General features: G+C 27.2%; 1 protein-coding gene and 1 long non-coding RNA gene across 2 annotated transcripts in view; both read left to right on the plus strand.

Annotated features, from left to right (window-relative positions):
• Positions 1-25,325, plus strand: part of LOC136079803 (uncharacterized) — a 46,862-nt gene that overhangs the window by 2,745 nt on the left and 18,792 nt on the right. The window contains exon 2 of the mRNA XM_065796338.1: positions 2,868-3,858. Coding sequence (XP_065652410.1) covers positions 2,871-3,858 — 988 coding nt within the window. The 5' untranslated portion in view covers positions 2,868-2,870. The remainder of the gene's footprint in view (positions 1-2,867; positions 3,859-25,325) is intronic.
• On the plus strand, positions 16,288-18,993 carry LOC136079804 (uncharacterized). Its single transcript, XR_010638237.1, has 2 exons — positions 16,288-16,764; positions 18,678-18,993. It is a non-coding gene; the product is annotated as an uncharacterized LOC136079804 (long non-coding RNA).

Below are 25,325 nucleotides of genomic sequence, written 5' to 3' on the forward strand. Positions count from 1 at the left end.
TTTTATCTAATATAATGTTTAGTTTTTTGAAAACTACTACTTATATACTTTTAAAGTTCAGTTTATTGCCACCTAACGCATTATCTTAATGGTAAATAAAACCACTAAAAGAATCAATGTTATAAATTTTAAAGTTTAGTTAGAAAAAAGATTAAAAACAGCTAAAAGATTTCAACAAACAAAAAATTTCTTTTACATTAATTAGTTGTAACCGATAAATGAATCATTGCTTATTCTGGCATCTAGTACTATATCTGTCCGCTTTCTCTATGCTATATCTCTAACTCGACTTCTTCTGTCTGTCACTCTAATATTCTTCGTTCTTCTGAAACGTACTTACTTTTGGTCCATCGAAGCGGGTTATGGTGCTCTTTAGTGAGCTGAACTCGTCTTCACGGGCCTTGGTAAATGGCCTCTTTATGGTTATTAGCCGGAAGAGGATAAACCACAATACCAAAAAGTTTCTTTCATTGTTGATCTTTTTTATATTTTATGATTATCTCATTTCATATTTTTATCAAATATTTTTGTGATTAGTTTGTTAAAATAAATGTTATCAAAAGTCAATTATTTCGTTGAAACTTAAAAATTTTCACAATATTTCTTCTTAATTGTCCTGAAACAGTTCTAAAACATTTTATATAGACATACTACGATTTTTTTTATAAACATTACATACAAACATATGTGACGATATTATACACTTTACCAAACGGAAAGATTTTTAAAAAGCTAAAAATTCTAAAAACATCAAAAATCGGGGGGACATTACATACAAACGTATGTGACGATATTATACACTTTAACCAACGAAAAGATTTTTAAAAGAGCTAAAAATTCTAAAAACATCAAAAATCGGAAGGAAATTTGCTGCGTATGTGTCACGTGTCATATTTGAGATACTTATGTTAGTTTAGTTTGATATTTCATTTTTTTTTACAACTAAGTTGAGATCGTGCAAGGTAAATGAGTATAAATAGCATGTTTATATATAAAATCTAAAGGACTATAAAGTTGTTTTGTTATAGCATTTTAAATAACAAAAATTAAAAAAAAAGGCAAGCTGATGATTTAAATTTGCCACGCGGCGATCTCAACTATATTTTAAAACAATAAGGGGGTTTAAAAAGCATGTTTTTAATAAAAACATAATTAAAAATTTTAATTTTATGTTTAAAATAAACCATTTTATCAAATTTATTACTTTTAACAATAATTAAAAGTTAAAATTATTTAATATTGATATAATAAGGAAATTTAGAGTTTTACAGCTATTGTACCACGCCCCCGTTGAATATTCTAAACCGAGTTCGCAACAAAGGTAGAATTTAGATAACCATCAAAATAGTATACTCCATTATTTTTTTGCTTAAGTTTTAGATTAGGGATTGTCCATAAATTACGCAACGCTAAATTTCACTAATGAACACAACAAAAAAGATTAGAATTTTCCCTCGCAGAGCCATAAGTTAAATAAAAAGTCAAAATAGCTCATTAAGTTTAATGAAAATCGCCACCTAAAAGAACTTAAGATCTCCTTCTTCTTTTTTAAAAATAAATTTAGCGTTGCGTAATTTATAGACATTTCCTTTGCGTTTTATAGTCTACAGTTTTTAATGGTCTAAGATCATTTTAGTTCTGCCATTTGTATAGCGTCGCGTACAAACGTCTGTAAGTGTAAACGTCTTTAGCATATGTTGAGTTTTCAGGCAGTTTATGGAACAATCGTGTATAATATCGTTTATATATCTATAAAAATGACAAAATCTTTGAATTTTATTTTAACAATTAGAAAACTTTTTTGCTTTACTATTATTTTTTTGCTATAAGTATAGCTATAATTATTATAGATATATACTATAATAAAAATTTTGCTCTAAATATTGCTGTAAATACTGCAAGATTGAAAAATATTCAAAATTTATTAGAGGAGGTCTTTAGTCCCCCAAAAAGACACTGATGACAGCGCACTAAACTACTGAGCTATCAATGATATGCGTTTAGGAGAAAAACAAACTTAATTTTAAATCTCTTATAAGCTATGCGAAAATATTAATTTTTTTGCTCTTAAAGCAATTTTTTGAAATGAGTTATTTTACGTAAAAATATTGAAGCAAACAAATAAGAGGTATAGAAATATGAAGTAAATATACTTATCTATGGTGTGGAGTAAATATACTTGTAAATATACAAATTGGTGTGGAGTAAATATACTTATCTAAACCTACTACTTAAAAATAGTAGGTTTAAGTATTTTTTGGGACCGGAAAGCTAGGATATACATATAAGGAAAAATAGACTTACGAAGACCCGTATTTTTATGGGTCAGATCAGCTAGTATATATATATATATATATATATATATATATATATATATATATATATATATATATATATATATATATATATATATATATATATATATATATATATATATAAATATATATATATATATAAATATGTATATATATATATATATATATATATATATATATATATATATATATATATATATATATATATATATATATATATATATATATATATATATATATATATATATACTGGCTGGATAACTCAGTTGGTTAGAGCGTCAAACAAAATGTTAAAACCCAGACTATCGTACAATACGAGTTCAAATCCTGCCACCGCCAACTCAGCGCTTGAGTAGTACATCTGTACGCAAAAATGTTGGTCAATAACGGACGCTACTTTGGATTAGTCTTAACGACCATTTGTGGCTGTTCATATGCTAAGCCAACAATATCTTCGGATATAACATTGTATTGCAAAATGTAGCATGAAAATTTAAATAAATAAACAAATAAATAAATATTCATTTTATATCTTTCATTTTTTATTTTCAGACAATGTATTGCTTGTTTCAATTGTTTATTGTCTTTCTGTTTCTAAATAACGTATCTGCGTGGGGAAAGGCACCAACACCAAGATTGGACTTTTATTTCAACCCCTCATCAAGAACTAAACATGGCTTTTGTTTTCCTGAAGGCTATAACGGAGGAAAACTAGAAGTAGAAATCAAAAAAATTTCAGCGCCAACAGCAGAGCTAGAAGCATCTTTTTTTGAAAGTTTCTTTGATCTTTCTAAAAAATATTCAGAATCATTTAAGTATCTTGCTGATGAAGCCAAAGCAACACTTGAAAACAATAAACGTTTGAAAAAATTTAAATCATCTATTTCAAAACTGTCAAAAGTTTCAAGATGTTTAGGCATGTTTGGATTTGCGTTTGGGCTACTAAACGATATTGAAGCCCCTACCCATGATGACGTTTTAAAAGCTACAAATACAGCTATCAAAAAGCTTACAAATGAAGTGAACAATAAATTTACTGATATGAAAGATTACGTTGATAACAGCATACTTGATCTTAAAAGAGACATAGTTGAAAATAAGTATTTATTTTATAAAAAAATGTTTAAAACTTGTGGAGAGCATTATGAAAATAAACAGCTTTTGTGTGTTGAAAAATTGTTTGATGACATTGAGTCAAACTCCCACAGTTTTCGACCAAAAGTTTCTGAAATTGATAGATGGAATAGCTCCAATAAACCAGCAATAAAAGATGTAAAAGTAATTGAAATAAGCTTTGAACTACATTGCATGTACTGTACATTGTTTCTAAAAGTCGGCGGAGTTTTGTTTCAATCATATGAAGGTAAGAAATTAAAGGAAGAAAAATTTAATTACGCAAGGTATGCTAAGAGTTTAAAGGAAGGTGCAGAAGAATGCATAAAATACACCTATATTGGTTATCAATGGATTCTTGATATTCATCTGAAACGTAACAACTGTGAGTTAACGTTAACTTGTGCTGATCCAGATCCAATAACTGAAGGTAAATCTCAATCTTAATATAATTAATAGTTTGACATATATAATTTCAAGTACTATAAAGCCCATAACTTAAAAGTTAAACACAAAGATACGAGGAACTTGCTGTAATAATAAAAAAAAATTAATATGTACACATGTTCAAATATATATATATATATATATATATATATATATATATATATATATATATATATATATATATATATATATATATATATATATATATATATATATATATATATATCATCGGGATTGGGTTTGTTCCAATTACCTCAACTTTTTTTAAATCATTATTATTTGACACCAGTATCAACATCAAGTAATTTGAGTGTCACGTGCCTCATAGTTACCTATCTTGCACTACCGAATTCCTAGTCACACGCCTAAAAATACGTGATTTTTCCCCAAGCACCTAGTGGAAAGTTGTTGTTTTGTACATTTTTGGAATAACTCAATGCAGGTAAAGTACTTTTCAAGAAAATACCGTCAGTCGTTTATTAATGTAAATAATTAAGATATTTCCGTAAAGTATCTTGTCTGCAAGATAAACGATTACATTGTTTAAAGGAAATCACCAAAAATCTTATTGTGGACTGCAAGCAATATTTGGAATTATATTTAATATGTAATATTCCTGTAAAGATTCAATATTTTATATAATTTAATATAATATAATTCCCGGTTGGAAATGAGCAAGCGACTAGCGAGCGACTTGCTAGCTTATAGCAAATTTCAAACGATTTTTTTTTTCTTATTTTATTTTTTTTCTAATGCCTTTAACATCTTTAAAAATTCAATTTTTAGTGTTGAATCTATTAAACTTTGAGAATAACTAAACTTTAAACATTGCGATTTTGTAGCAATATGTTGCTGGTTACACATCGTAGATTTGTAGCTAGCTACAAAATATCTACAAATCTTTAGCTGGTTAATAGCTACATATCAATATTTTTTATGCAGCTATTTTATTACAATATGGCGCTAGCTACAATAGTCAGTGGGTCGTAGAATTGCATCTGTTTACTTTAATCACTATAAGTTAGTCACTTTAAAAATCTATACAAATAACTTAATGCAAAAACCTATACTCATTTATGAATTAAAAAAACCCTTGATAATATTCTAAACTATCATTTATATTAATAATTAATATTAATTTCTCTTTATTCAATATTATTTTTTGTTAAATTCATATAAAACTTGTAGATACTGTGCTAAATCCGGCAAGATATAAACTTACTTAGCTTTTGATGAAACAGACGAGCTAACAGTTGAACGTTATTTAACAGCTAACATTCAATTTTTTTTTGTGCGATCATCAAACATTTCTTTTCGTAGCCATTTGCATCTTCTACAGCAGTTTTACCAATTTGAATAACAGTACCAATCGCTAAAGAACTAGCACCAACTCACACATCACCCTCGTCAACAAGTACAGCCCAATTACCATAAGCTGGTTTGCACTTTCCCACCTCATTATAAACTTCTTGAAGTACACACTTTAAATTTTCATCGCAAACTTAATTGTCCCAACCCTTTGTCAAACTAACCACCCTTATTTTTAAAAGACTGCAAACTGCACGTAACCAACCACGGACTGACAAGTGACCTACTGACTGCCCACAAATGAAAAACACTACTCTTCTGTTTAATTTTTTTGAAATTGCATCAATTTGATTCTCTCGGGACCACATTAACTTGCCACCAACCGTGTACATACGTAATCCCAAGATGCAAACCCCATTACATCCAATCTGTTCACCTTCCTTGCTCTCCAAACCATATTTTTTTAAATGTCTTCTGACATAATCAAGACTCACTACTTCCTCATTGACAAGATGTTGTCCACGTAAGCGGATGCTCCTCTATTCACCAATTCGTCTAGATCAATAATGATCATTAGAGCAACATTCAATCAAAAACCAAGCCGCGTCAAACAATACCTTTTGTTGTGAAAAACCACTGTTTAGAATGGCCAATGAGATTCCTTTTTTAACGGAAGATAAGTCTTGCGTTAATCAATAATAGCTGGTTTGTTTCCCATTCTTCCCCATTCCCTCAGTTTCTCAACACACACATCTGCATCTCTTGTATACGTCTCGTTAAAACTGTTAGCTTCTCTCCAATCCAAAACGGGTCTGACTTTGTTATCTTCATTTCGTTGGATAACAGCCATTAAAGGAATTTGTCCTTTGGGTGGTCCCTTTTTATTTTCTTTGTATTCAATTAACCGTTTACGATTGACTCAACCCTGTAGTTCGTTTTATATTCTGCTCTTGCATATTTTGGTATGACGTATTGGGCAACTTTGTTAAATAATTGATTGGGGCTTTCTCTATCTCTCCATTTCCATTTAACTTCCCATTTGACACCATTAAATATTGTTTCATGATCTTCTTTTTTAATTTCAACTTTATTGACTTTATCATTCTTTTAGACTGCTAGCCCACACGAGCTGAACCCAAACTTTGCCATTCCAGATGGGGAAATAAAAACTCCTAGCAATTTAATGGAACTTATTCCAAGCAACATATCAACTCCAAATGGTCGAATATCTACCAAAATAACTTCGTCTCGTACTTGGATACCATCAACCTCAATAGTGAAAAACGCTGATCCATTACATTGTTTAATTTTACCATCTAAAATTACTACCTTTGGAGGATTCTGGGATTTATTTTGATTTCTTGACAACAGTTTTTGGATTTATAATTGTCTTTGAACATCCTGTGTCTACCATAGCTGTCACTAACATACCTTTAACTTTTAGATAAGTAATAGAATAATAGAACCGTTTCCCAGCGTCTTTAAGCATTTTGCAACCACGAGTCCTTTATCTTTACATTTAAAATATCGAAACATATTCTTTGGAGCGAGATTCTTTGCAAGGAAATAGTTTCTCGCAATATGATTTAAGCCTTTGCAGTTGTAACATACCAACGGAACTTTTGTAGTTTAATTTCGAAACACAGCACCAACAGTATCATCTACGCATACATAATTCAAAGCAGTTCTTACTTTTGGTAACATAACATCAATTGGATCCATAATGGCTTAAAATCTTGATGATAAGTCCTCGGGCAATCCAATAACAAACGCTAATCGCACAGACTCTTCGGACAATTAAGCGAGATAAGCCAATCGTTTCAAAACTTTGTTTATTAACATGAATTCCACTCATCTCTACAAAAGTTTTACATCAATTTATATCAATTAACTATCCACAAGATCAACATTACAAAAAACACTAAATACATAATTACAATTAAAATAATTAAAAACCAATGAAAGGAAACCTCGTCATTTCCATAAAATGTTCTCAAATTTTCTGCACCAAATTTACAATATATATATATATATATATATATATATATATATATATATATATATATATATATATATATATATATATATATATATATATATATATGTATATATATACATATATATATATATACTTATATATATGTATATATATATATATATATATATATATACATTAGATATATCAAAAACATTCAAAATATAAATCATTCAAAATATTATGCTAAAAAGTTTTTTCACCATTTCATCGTTTTTTCTTCACTTCTACCAATACCTATTTCTTTTATCCTCAGTTTCACGAAAGAAGTCTTTGTTCACGTACACTTTAGTTACTTTGAATCTGAAGGATTCTTTCAGAACTTTTATTTTGTTTCAATACCTTTGTAAATTCCAAATTATCTTTATTTTCAAAAGGCGAATGAGTTCTTTCTTTCGTTTCATTCCATCTTTTTTTTTCACTATCAACCAACTTATCAATTCTCTGACTTTTCCTTCTAGATCTATCTTCACATATTCTGTGTTTTTTTTGTTGATATTTTTAATAAATAATGTTTATTTTTTTTAATTTTCTAAAATTTCTGCACCTGTAACTTTGTCAAAACCCAATTGCCGTGGCCTACAACATCTTTAATCAGCAGCTTTTTTTTTGTTCCCAGACCCTGTTCTTTGCAATTTTTCGCAAAGTGTTGCTGTTTGATATTAGCATGAACTTATATTTATTTGGAGTTTGCTCCATGTCTAAAAGTTACTTATTTCTAACGCTAAAAAATGGTTTATCCACCCCAGTCACAGTTGAAGTCAGTGCCGCCGAGAGGTTTAATGACGCCTGGGGCATAGTAGCAATTAAGCGTCTTTATAAGCACGCACATTTTTAAATTTAAAGCATGTACAATTATACAAGTTAATAACTGTGTTTTTATTCTTAACTGTTAATTTACATCCATATTTTCATGAAAATCTTGATCTAACCTGGATTAAATAACACTATTACGTTCACTGATTAGGGTAAATAAACAGAATATTTAAAAAATTATATTGAAAAAACTCTTTTTTTTTACTTTTTTACTAGCAAAATTTGTTATTATTATTATTATTACTACTATTGTTAGTATTATTTTGTCATCTTACATCAGAGTTGTATCCAATTCACTTTCAACTTGAATGTCCGATAGACGTTCTTAAATCTCTTGTTTTATTGTGGCCCTTCAATAATTCTTTTAAACCAATTTTAGTTTACTCAAAGTTTATTCACCTTTTGCGACAGGCACCTTTTGGCGTGAAAAACGAAGACTACTTCAAACTATTAAAATGCGAAATATTTTCCATAAACTTTTCTTATATTTCAAGCTTTACTTTTTACCGGTTCTTGATCTTTTAACCAGATGAGAGAGATTCTTAAAAAAACAGTTTTTACAATCCCGATTTTAAACTACATTTGCTGAATGAAATGACAAAGTGCAACGTTACATATTTACTTCAAGCTTACGGGAAACTCGTGGAAAAAGCTGCATATCCATGTTCTTTGCAATTTTGCTATTATCATTCGCTTTACAAAAAATTCTATGTCATCGCCAATTCGAGTCATCTTCTCATCATGGGGCAATTTTTGGTTGAAGCTAAAGCAACAGCTTTAGAGCTGCAATAATTTACCTTAGTCGTTTGTAAATAGTTTTATAGCAACAATCTGAGCTGACGCCTAATGTCTGAAAGCAAGTAAAACAAGATCTTCCATCAAGCAGGACTGCAACTGAAAACAAAAATATCTTAAATTTTTATTTATTTATTATGATAATTATTGAAACTTAAACATAAAGTTTTAATATTGATGAAGGAAAGCAACACGAAGCTTTTGTATGCCGACGATTGACATAGCAGTAGCAGAAGTAGTATCATAAAAATACTTTTGAAAGAGTTTATTGTAGATAAATTAATTATATCTTGCACTGATACTATTCCAGCGGTTTGCAACGCAATTTTTTAAAAAAATCTGAAGTTCTGGATGAACTTTGATAAGTTGAAATTTTTAACAGGTCATTCTTTTTAACTATATGCTGAGTTTGGTGAGAAAGCGTAAACGCACCAACTTTTTTTAACTTGGTTTAAAACAACCTTTTTTTTTCTTCAACCTAATTTTTTCAACAGACGCAGCGGCGTGTACAGGAATTTTTTTGGCAAAAAAAATTCTTAAAAATCCTTGCTATTGCACTTTTTTTAGATTTAGGGAGAGCACGCATGAAGTAATACACGCAACGACTTATTTAGGGAAAGCACGCAAGGAGTAATTGAGTCAACTTATTGGTTGATTCGTATACTACTCTTGGTTTGGGATATTTGCTACACTATTCCTTATCAACTGTTTGCGAAAGTAGGCTTCTTTAATACATTTGACGCAATATGAACTTTATTTTTCGAAACTATAACTTCTGCCCCCCTCCAAAAAAAAAGTTGAAAACCAAATAGTAAATAAACTGCGGGCTATACTTACTGTACTGTTTAATGCCAAATAATGTTTTTACAAAGATGTGTGGCTATGAAAATAGCCGTTAAACAAAGAGTTTTTTTTTTTAAGATAATATATATATAATTTTTATATATAATATATTTTTATTATATGTTTTTTTAATTATTTTATTTTATTATATTTTTATCAAAATTGTATTTAATACACAACCTTCGATTATTTATAGCAAACTTATTAACTTTCTCAACATCTATAGGTAACTCTGTGTGAATATTCATTAAAGCTAAACCATTTAGGCGGTCCTCTATCATTGCGCTTCTTTTATAATCTTTTAGACGTCGAAGTGAAGAAAACGTTCGCTCACATTCACATGAAGTTAAGGGTAAGGTAGCAAGTAACTTAAGACAAATTTTAATGTTTTCAAATCCAGGAAATTTATTGCTTTTAATGTTTCGGCAATATTAGATTAAAGCTCATTTTTAAAATTTACCCAATATACTTCCCACAGTTTAAGCTCACCTAATAAAGCGAGTGGATTTGGTAAGTCTGTTATATAAAAGTCACCGAAAGATCTGATATGATCTTTCCAATTAGTATTACTAGAACTCTGAACTTCTGCAATCATTTTTGAAGGAACTAAGACAAGTGCTTTATAACACTTTAAAGTTGTATCATTAAAGCTTGTGTTTAACTCGGTACTCAGATGGTCTAACAAAGGAATAGTGATAACCAATTTAAAATAATGAGAGACAGATTCAAAAGGATTCTATGATATTTATTTTGGATGCAATTTTTAATGCTTGTTCATAGCATATTTGATGGTGTTCATCAACTGTATTTCTAAGAGAAGACACAGCATCTTTTAATGCCTGAATAAGATTCAAACCATTATAAATATCATTACTTTTTGCCTGCAACAATTGTGTAATTGGAAGAGTTATATCAAAAACATTTCTTGTTATACAATGTGCAACAATAAAATCAAAACCTGTTATTAACTTCAGTAAAGAGAAAGCAGAAGTAGATGTTGTATGATTAAATGTTTTATTGATATTTAAGGACATTTCTTCAAGACAGGAGACCACAGGTATTAAAAGCTCTTGAAAAGTATCCATGCCATGTACTTTATCAATCCAACGTGTTCTACAAACATCTTTTAACTTTTTTTTGGAAGCTAATGGAGTAATTTTATCAATATGCTCTTCTAATTTTTGTTGATACCTCTTTTACATGAGCTAAAAAGTTTCTGATAGATTGCACATTGCATGATACACAAATAGCTAAATCAAGTCTGTGGCTGTAGCAATCAGTAAAAATAGCTCTTTCATTCAAATTTAAAATACGAGCAGACAACCCTTTTGTATGTCCAGCCATTGCTCCAGCACCATCATAACATTGTCCTCTACAATTTATAATATCCAAGAAAAGAACAGACATACTCTATAGTAAAACGCTAAATAAACCTTCGCCAGTAACACCATTTGAACAATGTATAACTTTAACAAATTCTTCCTTTATGTCAAAATTAGAATCAACAAATCTAATAACCAAAGAAATTTGCTCTTTATTTGAACTGTCTGAAGCTTCATCAGCAATAATAGAAAAATATAGAGACTTTTCGATTTCTTCTATTATTGTGTCGGTAACTAATTATCCGCAACAATTTATCAGCTCATTTTGAGATATATTTAATATAAGATACATTTTTTTGATGATATTTTAAATGATCTTCAAGAATTTTATCTCCAGCTTTGAAACAAAAATGAAGCAGTTCGATGAAATTTCCTGCAGTAGGACTAGGAGATTCGCTTCTACCATGATGAAATTTTGAACTACCTCGATGACCTCTAAAAGGAAGACCAAGGCGCCCACATAGAATAATTGTTTCAATAATTGGTAACAACAATCTACGATTTTCAGAAATCTGTGATTGAATTATTTTTCGAGAGGTTATATCAACTGGCTCTGTTTTAAAAGACCAAAATGATGATAAAGAAAACAAAACTTCAGCAGTTTTAACATGTAATCCCTTGTTTCTGCAGGTTAGATTATTATTATTTTTTCCAAATACATGTTTCTTAAAGTGAGCAGAAGCATCGTTCCAGTAGTTAAATGATTTACTGAACAGCCTTTCTACTATAGTACATTCTGAAGGAAAACTGTGACGAAAAAGTACACATGGCAAACAGAAAGCGCCATTAAATATCTTTGAATAAGTAAGCCATGGAAATTTATCTATCCATGCAAGTTGAAAGCTACGTCCATTTGAATTTTTAGGAAAAGTAAATGTTTTACAAGCTACAAACACAGATTGAACTAAATGTTGAACTTCAGAATTACTTAAAGTTTTAGCAACACTTGAATAACATAATTAGAAACCAAATAACCAATATCATAATTATAGGAAGGGATAGAAAATGGTATACATTGAGTTACTTTACTAAAACTAGATATTGGTAACTGGTTGCAAAGATGGAAAGATGTATTTTTTAAATTAGATTCCGTAAGGTTATCATAATCTTTGGATTTGCCGTGAAAACTACATTAAGTCTGTAACATCCTGCTACTTTTATTGGAAGCTTTACGTTTCAAAATTGATTGAGACCTGATATGAACATAAAAACATAGTTATAAAATTATATTTTTCAATTGCAATATTTTCAATAAAAATGTTTTCATAAGAAAACTAGTTCATTATTGTTGTTACATTGGAATTAATATAAAGATAAATTTATAAATGTTTAATAAAAAAAGCCTAACAATAATAAAAAGAAAGCTTAAAAATAATAAAAGAAAGCTTCAACAATAAAAAAAAATCACTGAAACGAAATAAATATCTCTACCTTAAACAAATGAAATTGCCACAATGCACAGTGGGCCAGTAGGTGGACAAAATGGGAAAAATTTTAGTTGTCTAATCTTGAAAACCTATTTAATTTTAGTATCTACATATATTAGGAGAAATCTATTGATAATTTATTTATATTAAATCCCTTAGTTACCAGGACTCTAAGCATTTGAATATTGAGACAAAAAAAAAAAAAAAAAAATTATAAATAAGTAATTAACGGTGACATCAACGTTGTGTTATATTTCAATTACATCTACGTTTTTGAAACAAAAAATTAGTACATGTTATTCTAGAGTATTTAGAGATAAGAAAAACCAATGTGTGAAATAAATTTGTCATAGCATGTTATATCAGTTATACTTTGAAAATCACAGATTAAAAAAAAAAATTTCTTAAGAAACTTATTTTTTGCCGCACAATAACTAATAATTACCACAATTTGCCATGTGTTGTCTTATATTTATTTGAGCTATATGATGCTTCAATCGAGTTTTAATTGATTGCTCGTCCCCTTAAATCCCCGTTCAGATTTTATGTATGTTTTAACTTGGTTGCTATGGTACTTAATTTTGCATAGCAACAACTCATTTTTACATTAACGTTGTTTTAACAGTATTTTACTTGCGCTAAATACACAATATTGGGGATATGTATTAAAATAAGATTCAGAATTCTTATGAGATTAACTTTTTTTGGTTACTATGGATACCTTACTTTGCATAACATAGCAACAAGATATTTTCGGTAGTTGTTAGTAATTTGATTACTAACACTGACAGTAATTTAATTACTTTTAATTTTAATTACTAACACTTGTAGTAACTTAATTACTAACAAGTATTAGTAGTTCAGGCGGCATATATATTATAACATTTTACTTTTAAATACAAAATACTTGTTACAATAATTATTTAGATATGGTTTTGTTAAACTAAGACATTCATAATTTTCTCCAAAAAAACAATCTTAGTATTTCAAAACAAAATATTACTGAAGATATATTAAAATTTATTCCGCCAAAATTTGCTGATTTTAAAGAGGTTGATTTTAGACATGCTGTTCAACGATTTGTTTACTTGTATAAAAAAAAGTGGAAATCTTCAAACTATACTGTGAAAAATTTTGAAAAGAAGTTTGTGAACTGGCTTAATGAGTATTTAATTGTCAGAAAAAAAGACAATGAACCAACTGCAAGTAGACGTGGTCGAAAACCAGTTGCATTTGATAATAGTTCTAATAAAACTAAAAAACGGCGTGTATCTTGTTTAATTGAATATCATTCATGCAATGAATTATTTTTTGCTGCTAATAAAAAATTTAGAGATGAATCTGTTGTTATTGCTGCAAAGAATGTTTTAAATATATCAAATACAGATAAAGCAACTAAATATTCAGCAGACGAAGCACTGGCTTTAATAATTGATGCAAGTCTGACAAAAGCTTCCTATCAATTGATTAGAAGCGGAGCCTTGGAGAAAGAATATAACATCAACTCCGCTTACAATGATGTCAGAGATGCAAAATTGAAATGTTATCCTGCAAACATAACAGTGGAGGACTATTCAGCTTTAGTTCCTTTAAAAGATTTAATGAATCATACTTTGCAAAGAATCTGTGCAGTTCAGGAACCTGTGCTAAGGCACTTGATATTGAACGACAAAGCAATAAAAACAATGACACTAACGTGTAAGGCTGGTTTTGATGGTGCTACTGGCCAAAGCATTTATAAACAAGTTTTATCAGAACCCGACATTAACAGAGATTTAAAGCGTGAAGAATCATTATTTATTACTTGTCTTGTCCCATTGGATTTGACTGGATTTAACAACAGCAACGAAAAGGTGCCTATTTGGAGAAATCAAAAGTCGTCCTCCATAGCCTATTGTAGACCCATAAGATTTGCATACAAAATGGAATCCAAGGAATCTGTGATTGAAGAAGATCAGTACATTAAAAGCGAGATAGATCGCTTGGGTATGATTTTATTAGAGGTTTGCGGATCTTCTATTGAAGTGAATTGTATTATTGAACTTACAATGATTGATGGGAAGGTTCAAACAATATTATCTGAAAAAAATAACTCATACCAATGCTGTTCAGTGTGTGGTGTCTCTCCAAAAAATATGAATAGTCTTGATATCCTTAATATAGATTATACTAACAGAGAGTTCAAATATGGTCTTTCCAGTCTTCATGCATGGATTCGATTTTTTGAGATGTTATTGCACATTGCATATAAAAAAGAAACAAGAAAGTGGCAAGCAAGATCTAAAGAACACAAAGAAAAGGCATCTGTAGCTAAACAAAAGATTCAGACTGATTTTATGAACAAAATGGGACTTGTTGTTAAAAAAGTGGTGGTTCTGGAACAAGTAATGATGGCAATACCTCAAGGCGTGCTTTTGCAGCATATGAACAAACAGCTGAAATTCTGGGTATTGACTAAAACCTTATATTCAGATTTTACATTATCTTGGTAACGCTCTCTTCAGGATATGAAATAGACTGCTTAAAGTTCAAGGATTATTGTTTTGACACTTTTAGACTATATGTGTCCCTTTATCCATGGTATTACATGGCTCAATCAGTTCACAAAGTGTTGATACATGGACATGACATAATTAAAAGCCTTACATTACCCATCGGACTTATGTCAGAGGAAGCTCAAGAGGCTAAAAATAAAGACTTTAAATCTTATCGCGAAAATTTCAGCCGAAAAACATCCAGAAAAGCAACAAATACTGATCTTATCAATAGACTCCTAGTTTCCAGTGATCCTGTTATTTCATCATTGCGTAAATCAACATCACACCAAACAAATCATAAAGCATTTCCTTCAGATGTTTTACAATTACTTAAACAATCTTCAAACGATATTATTGTTTTATAATTTTTTGATGTAATTTTAAAATTGATAACGTTTTCTTGCACTACTTTTTGCTTTTATTATTCCTAAAACATTATTTACCTAAATACTCAATTTTTATTCAATATAGGTGGGTCAAAAATCCGATAAGATATTCAAATATCAATTTACCACTTTGTAACTAAGGAAAGTATCCGGTAACTAAGCAATATAAGTATCCGTAACAACTAAATTTAAAAAATTATCACTTTTGTAAGAAGTGTGATCTCATATTGGTACTCATGCCAAATTTAGTGAATATAGCACTTATAAAATATCTGCAGATAACAAAAGTAGGTTGTTGCTAAGCAAAATAAAGGTATCCATAGCAACGAAATAAAAAAATATTACCTTCATAAAAAGCGCAGACATAATATTAGTACTCATACTAATTTTAGTGAATATAGCTCTAATATTAAATTAGTTATGAATTTTGTCCAGTAAAAGTGCATTCTCGCCCACTGTGCAATGTTTTTCTGAAAAAGTCTTTGGTAAAAAGGTGTCTAAACCTCTAATATTTTCTACAACATTCATATTCGGATGTTTGTCTTTAAAAGAAGTAATATTTTTTTCCAATCTTTCTTTCCAATGGACTAACTCCGATTTACATTTTGTTTGGAGAGCTGTTTGAACTTGAGAATTAGTCGATATTTTGAGCAAATAATTAAACTGTCTAAATTTTATGTTTAAGAAATGTTTATTAAATACATACCAAACAGGGTGTATGTACTAATCGAAGTCCGAATTTAATTTTTAATGTTTAAAACCCTTTTTTTTTTTTATATTGTTCAAAATGCAAGTAATTAAAAAGATACGCACCTTTGTATAAAATAATTGGGGATGTCTATTGATATATTTTAATATATGCCTATTGTTAAATAGAGTCTTCTCCTCCTGATGGTATATCACGGTCGTTTGCAGGAGGAAAGTTATTATACGCATGCGCAGTGGAATTACATTTATTGAAGAATTTTTAAAATGGCTACGGTAACAGCGTTATAAAAACTAATCATTGACAACGAGTAGTTTGTTCAATTTTAGATAATTAAATAGGTTTTTAACTAGTTTTTTCATGAAATTATTTTGAAAATAACTTGTAGCTGTACGAAGAAATTTTTCAAATAATATACAAGACCTCTGATTGTGAATAATATCTACTTTCAGCTAAAGCAACTTTAGTGTTTTTGTTTACAATTTTTAAACCTTTTTTAAAATATTTTTGAGCGTAGAAATTTTTTAATTTAAATTTATTCAGCAAGATGAACCTTTTATCTTTTTTGCATTTTTTGCTTATATGAGGATTCAATTTTTTTTGCAGGGTTAAAAGAAAATCTTAATCATTAAACTTTTGTAACCTGTTGCTATGGTACTTTTTTCCCATGTGGCTATATATATATATATATATATATATATATATATATATATATATATATATATATATATATATATATATATATATATATATATATATATATATATATATATATATATATATATATATATATATATATATATATATATATATATATATATATGTATGTATAGTGCTCAATATTCTTAAAGAAGAGAGCATATATATATATATATATATATGTATATATATATATATATATATATATATATATATATATATATATTATATATATATATATATATAAATATAGTGGTCAATATTCTTAAAGAAGAGAGCATAATATTGTTATATGTTAGTAACATAATATTTTTATTTGTTAAATATATATATATATATATATATATATATATATATATATATATATATATATATATATATATATATATATACATATATATATATATATATATATATATATATATATATATATATATATATATATATATATATATATATATATATATATATATATATATGTAAATTAGTAAAAAACACTTATCTAACTTTTTTCTTCAACTTTAAGTTTCACCATTGCTGGATCATCAGGAAGAGTTACTAAATTTGAAAAAAATTCAATTTATAGAAAAAATTATTTTACAGGAAGTTATAAATTATTATAACTAAAAATAAAAATAATTTTTTTTTAAATTACTATATTTTTTTGGTTAACGGGAAGTTACAGAAAGTAATTATTAAATAAATTTCTTTGGAATTGGGATAATTTAATTTGGTCATTTGTTTTTATAATTTTTTAAGAGGAATTTATTTTCGAGTTTACATTTAGAAATTAATTCAAATTTTTAATTTAATAAATTTTCCTGATTTAAATGAGTAATTATTTCAAATTTTTCTTGCAAACATAACATACATTTTTTGGAAATGTTATTATTTAGCAGGGCATTTAATATTGCTCTGCTCTTTAAGAACATTGAACACTCTATTTATAAAATACACTAACATAATTTACACACACACACACACACACACACACACACACACACACACACACACACACACACACACACACACACACACACACACACACACACACACAAATATATATATATATATATATATATATATATATATATATATATTAGGTCCCTGCAAATCGACATTTTTTGTTTCGAATTAAATCTCAAAGCAGGACTTGATTCGCGAATCGAATCAGCAATTCGCGGTAAACCAAATTTAAGCATTTTTTTTTCCAAAAAAATAAAAATATTTCTTTGATTAAATTCTTTTTGCCCGGATTATATTTTTGGCGTTTGTTTAAAAGTGATATTAGAACTATTTTCATTTACTCTTTCTCCACCTATGGTAAAAACCCATTTTAAATAAATTTTAGCTTTAGAAATCTAAAAAAATAGCGACATTCGCAAAATAAAATATGATTCGAAAAAACTTGAATCTTTTTTTTCGACTCAATTGAAGCAACACTTGATTCGTGAATCGAATCGATTCGCAAGGCCCTTATATATATATATATATATATATATATATATATATATATATATATATATATATATATATATATATATATATATATATATATATATATATATATATATATATATATACATACACATACATACATTATATTATTATGCACTCTTATTTATGATCAAAATTTTGAATGTTATTATTCCAGGCTTTCGATTTAGTCAATAACGTCAAATAAATCAACTGTATTTCCTGCTTCAAAGCAATACCATTGGTTATGTTTTTGATTTTATTAATTGAATGTTATAATTTTGATTCTATCTATTGAATCATCAGTCTGGTTTTTTACATATTGATTCAAAATTAATAAATTATGATAAAAATTGATTTAAAACAAACAAATATAGTATATATTTTTTTAGTATTCCAACCATATTTGGGTCTTGAAAAGGAAACTAACCTGTTGTAAAGAAGGGAAAAATAAACTAAAGCAGAAAGACTTTTTCTTGGAACTCGATATAAATATTTTTTGTATTTCTTGTTTAAATTTTTTTATTTTTTAATGTTTTTTAGCTTGAAACTGTTAAAATCAATATGAATATATTTAGAATATTTTTTACATAAAGATTGAAGGAATGAAAAATGTATTTTATGCATGAAAGATATTTATATTTTTATTTGAATTATATTTTGATCTTTTATTTTGTGTTGAAATACATGCAACAGTCAACATTTTAATGAGAGAATTTTTTTTGTTACTTGCTAATGAATCTTCATATAATAAATATTCTTGGCATTGAGGACATATTGCTTTACTAATTGCCTTGAACTTAATATTTTCTACAATACAAAAAAAGCAGAAAAGATGCTCGCATTTTTTTAAAGTTAAAGGTTGCTTTAAAATTTTACCGCATATATTACATAAGCAATGTTGTTAATGTGGATTTAACTCATTATTTAGCTATTAGCTGATATATCTATGTCTTTATCTTGTATTATGGTTATTGCTTCTTTTATGGTAGTGAACATTGCAAATGTCCACATCTTTGAATCAATTTTTTTCATCTTACTTTATTTCTAGATTGTTGTTTAGAAACTACTAAACCTTTTCTAAGCTTTTTTACTGATTGGCAAGTAAAACAATCATCACAGTGTGGTTTCCACTTAGTACAGAGACCAAGGGCAGTTGATGTTTTTCTTGAAAGCACATTGTTCATTATACAATAACATTTTTTACACATTTTTGGAGGATGGACAATTTCCAAATCTGTCATTTCAACATGAAACAGCTTCTCTAATTTTACTTTAAGAATTTCTCCTATAAAATAATGCTTTTTACCAAGTAACTGTCCACAAACTCTGCAAATGAGTTTAATATTTTTGTTGTGAAGTTTTATTTTATTTAATATTAGACTATATAAAAAATTGTATATATATATATATATTATAAACAAATTTATTTTTTACAAATCCTTGTAATTCATCCATATTTATCAACCAATTCCTATTTATTTATTCTCTTTTTGAGATCTCTTTCTCTATTTATCTTTATATATATATATATATATATATATATATATATATATATATATATATATATATATATATATATATATATATATATATATATATATATATATATATATATATATATATATATATACACACACATATATATATATATACACACACAAGGAGTACCGTAGCAACAGGTTACAAAAAGTTAACGATTAAGATTTTATTTTAACCCTGCAAAAAAAATTGAATCCTCATATAAGCAAAAAATGCAAAAAAGATAAAAGGTTCATCTTGCTGAATAAATAAAAGTTTTAAAATTTCTACGCTCAAAATTTTTTTAAAAAAGGTTTAAAGATTATAAACAAAAACAGTAAAAGTAGCTTTAGCTGAAAGTAGATTTTATTCACATTCAATTGTCTTGTATTTTATTTAAAACATTTCTTAGTACAGCTGCAAGTTATTTTCACAATAATTTCATTTAAAAAAATAGTTAAAAGTCTATTTAATTATCTAAAATTAAACAAGTTACTCGTTGTCAATGATAAGTTTTTAAAAACGTTGTATCCGTAGCCATTATTAAAATTCTAAATTATTTTTAACTCTACTGCGCTTGCGTATAATAACTTTCCATTTATTTCTAAAGTCTAAACGACCGTGAAATATCAATAGAATTTAACTAAAACTTTACTCAGGGTGTAATTGGAAAGGGAAGTCAGGAATTTGTTCTCTAGGCAATAATAGTTTATATTTTTTTTAAACTAATAAAAGAAAATATTTAAAAAATGAAGTACTTTATAACTTAATAAAAAAAGATATGTTCATTCAAGTTTCTTATTAAATTGTTTAAGTCAAAAATTAAAACAACCTCCGTTTAAATATATAAATCGTCTTTTTTTTAATAAACTTTAGACCGTTCTCGATTTGACAAGCATTATAATAAAATACCAAACCATAAATCTAAGTGTTATCCCCGATTATTAACTTCTTACCATCCGTTCGAACAATTAACCTTGTATAGTTTGCTTAAATATTGCTTTAGTTTGCTATAATTATTCGCTCTGTTTGCTTTTATCTACCGACGCATCATATTTATTCAACAAAATATTGAAGTTGTGAAAATATATATACATATATATATATATATATATTTATATATATATATTTATATATATATATATATATATATATATATATATATATATATATATATATATATATATATATATATATATATATATATATATATATATATATATATATATATATATATATATATAGAACCCTTAGATGTTGTCCGAAAGTTTTTTCCATATTTTGTTGACAAAAAGTAAAACTTAAAATGCAAGACCGGAATTTTTTTTTTTTAATAATGATAGACTGCCTGCCCCAACCAAACCCTCAGTCGATGTAGCAGCAATCCCTTGCGGGTCAGGCTATTTGTCAGTCGATGTAGCAGCACTCCCTTGCGAGTCAGGCTATTTGTCAGTCGATGTAGCAGCACTCCCTTGCGAGTCAGGCTATAAGATAGTCGATGTAGCAACACTCCGCGCATGATTTACAGTAAAAAAATAAAAATAAAAACATTTTATTAAAAAAAAATAAAAATAAAAACGTTTTATTAAAAAAAATTAAAATAAAAACATTGTTTATATTGTTAAAAACATTCAAAATGTTTTAAAAACATTCAGAATGTTTTGAAAAACATATATATATATATATATATATATATATATATATATATATATATATATATATATATATATATATATATATATATATATATATATATATATATATGTTTTTCAAAACATTCTGAATGTTTTTAAAACATTTTGAATGTTTTTAACAATATAAACAATGTTTTTATTTTAATTTTTTTTAATAAAACGTTTTTATTTTTATTTTTTTTTAATAAAATGTTTTTATTTTTATTTTTTTACTGTAAATCATAAGTGGAGTGTTGCAACACCAACTATCTTATAGCCTGCTGCTACAAAGAAGTGCTGCTACATCGACTGACAAATAGCTTGAATCGCAACAGAGTGCTGCTACATCGACTGACAAATAGCCTGACCCGCAAGGGATTGCTGCTACATCGACTGAGGGTTTGGTTGGGGCAGGCAGTCTATCATTATTAAAAAAAAAAAATTCCGGTCTTGCATTTTAATATATATATATATATATATATATATATATATATATATATATATATATATATATATATATATATATATATATATATGTTAGTAGAAAATCACTTAACAAAAATTTTTTCCATTTAACACTGTGTTTAATCAACAAAGATTCATCAGAAATGAATGATCAAATTTATAAAACTTCAATTTATACCAAAATTTAAATTACAGGAAGTTGCAAATGTCTTAACTACTGTAAATTTTTACACATTTGTGGAATTTGCTGACACTATTATAAAAAGAATTCTTTAGAAGTGATTACTTATGCTATTTTTTTAAATGTTTTTTTAAAAAGGGTAGTTATTGTAAATATTATTTGAACTCATTTATTTTTTATAGTTTTTTAGGAGAAACTTATTTTCGTGCCTACATATAGAAATTAATTCCGATCTTTTGTTTAATAAGCATTCTTGATTTGCCTGTGTAATTAATTCAAATTTTTCTTGTAGGCATAGTATGCATTTTTTGGAAATATTGTTGAATGCAGGCGCTGTTTTAAGGATAGACCAATTCAGTATAAAATCATCAATATTTTTTTCTTTTAATTCCCATATATATTTTGACAGCATGGTGTCTTTTGAATACTTTATATTCTTGAAAGATTGCTTATGATTGGCAAAACGTTTTTTCCATTCAGCCTCTGTTATGCCAATATATTGTTTATCAGGTACATTCTTAGAGGAAACAACACATTTATATACCACATTTTTTGATAAACAACGTCCACACATTGGACAATTGATTTTTTGTTTACAATTACAATTTTCTGTAGTTTTTTCATTTAGGATTTCTTTTTTGTTTAACAAAGCCTTATTGTGACCTTTTATAATTCTTTCCATATTTTTTGTGCAACTGTAGCTAACTTTAATTGTATTTCGATTAAAAATTTTATGTAATTTGTTAGATCGCGGGAAATGCTTATCGACCAATTTTAAAAACACTTTTCCTATGTTAGTAGAAACAATTTTGCTATATGGGGGGTTGAACCAAATTACATTTCTAGTTCTATTTTGTTTTTTTGTATTCTTTTTTTCAGGGTCAAATTTTAGTTCAAAATTTTCAAAACCACTTTTTTTTAGGGCATCTTCAAATATTCGTTTAGAGGAATTGAATACATTTTCATTTGAGGAGTTTTGGTTTAGTCTGTTATTAATTGAAATCGGGATTTGTTTTAGAACTTGGGGTGGATGGTTAGAGTTAATGGTAATATATAATAGTTCATCGTTTGGTTTTTTGAAAGGCTTATATGAATTTTCAATTTTCCAATCTCACTTTTTGAGGGAACCAACAACCTATAAGGAAGTTTGTTTTGAAAATTTGGTTTATGGTCTGGATTGACATGGTTTGGATATGTAAGCAAAATTAAATTGGACAAAATTAATAATATTTTTAAAAATGAATTAAATTTGCAACAGTGGAAAAATACCACTGATGTTATAAATTGGTTCTCCATAATCGAAAATAAAAATGACTGTACATTTATTCAATTTGACATTTATGATTTTTACCCCTCAATAACCGCAGATATTTTAGATAAGACTATTGAATTTGTAAAAAGCCACACAGTTATTCCTGATGACACAATCCGCATAATAAAACATAAAAAAACCTTACTTTATTTTAATAAGGAAACTTGGAAAAAGAAAAACATACATGACTGCTTTGATGTAACAATGGGCAGTTATGACGGAGCAGTAATTTGTGAATTTGTTGGACTATATATTTTAGATTTGTTAAGTAAAATAATCAATATAAAAGATTTAGGCCTTTATCGCGACGATGGTTTAATAGTAATGCGTAGAAAATCTGGTCCACAGCTCGACAAAATTAGAAAAGATGTTATAAAAATTTTTAAAAATATTGGCTTTCAAATCGAAATAAACATAAATTTAAAAATTGTGAACTTTCTTGATGTCACATTTAACCTCTCTGAAAATTCATATAAGCCTTTCAAAAAACCAAACGATGAACTATTATATATTACCATTAACTCTAACCATCCACCCCAAGTTCTAAAACAAATCCCGATTTCAATTAATAACAGACTAAACCAAAACTCCTCAAATGAAAATGTATTCAATTCCTCTAAACGAATATTTGAAGATGCCCTAAAAAAAAGTGGTTTTGAAAATTTTGAACTAAAATTTGACCCTGAAAAAAAGAATACAAAAAAACAAAATAGAACTAGAAATGTAATTTGGTTCAACCCCCCATATAGCAAAATTGTTTCTACTAACATAGGAAAAGTGTTTTTAAAATTGGTCGATAAGCATTTCCCGCGATCTAACAAATTACATAAAATTTTTAATCGAAATACAATTAAAGTTAGCTACAGTTGCACAAAAAATATGGAAAGAATTATAAAAGGTCACAATAAGGCTTTGTTAAACAAAAAAGAAATCCTAAATGAAAAAACTACAGAAAATTGTAATTGTAAACAAAAAATCAATTGTCCAATGTGTGGACGTTGTTTATCAAAAAATGTGGTATATAAATGTGTTGTTTCCTCTAAGAATGTACCTGATAAACAATATATTGGCATAACAGAGGCTGAATGGAAAAAACGTTTTGCCAATCATAAGCAATCTTTCAAGAATATAAAGTATTCAAAAGACACCATGCTGTCAAAATATATATGGGAATTAAAAGAAAAAAATATTGATGATTTTATACTGAATTGGTCTATCCTTAAAACAGCGCCTGCATTCAACAATATTTCCAAAAAATGCATACTATGCCTACAAGAAAAATTTGAATTAATTACACAGGCAAATCAAGAATGCTTATTAAACAAAAGATCGGAATTAATTTCTATATGTAGGCACGAAAATAAGTTTCTCCTAAAAAACTATAAAAAATAAATGAGTTCAAATAATATTTACAATAACTACCCTTTTTAAAAAAACATTTAAAAAAATAGCATAAGTAATCACTTCTAAAGAATTCTTTTTATAATAGTGTCAGCAAATTCCACAAATGTGTAAAAATTTACAGTAGTTAAGACATTTGCAACTTCCTGTAATTTAAATTTTGGTATAAATTGAAGTTTTATAAATTTGATCATTCATTTCTGATGAATCTTTGTTGATTAAACACAGTGTTAAATGGAAAAAATTTTTGTTAAGTGATTTTCTACTAATATATAATTGCTCTGTTCTTTTATGAACATTGAGCACTCTATTGTGTAGAATACTTTTTTAAAGTTGTTTAAATATATATACATATATATATATATATATATATATATATATATATATATATATATATATATATATATATATATATATATATATATATATATATATATATATATATATATATATTTATATATATATATATATATATATATACATACAT

This window comes from Hydra vulgaris, chromosome 04, assembly GCF_038396675.1.
Source record: "Hydra vulgaris chromosome 04, alternate assembly HydraT2T_AEP".
Classification (NCBI taxonomy): domain Eukaryota; kingdom Metazoa; phylum Cnidaria; class Hydrozoa; order Anthoathecata; family Hydridae; genus Hydra; species Hydra vulgaris.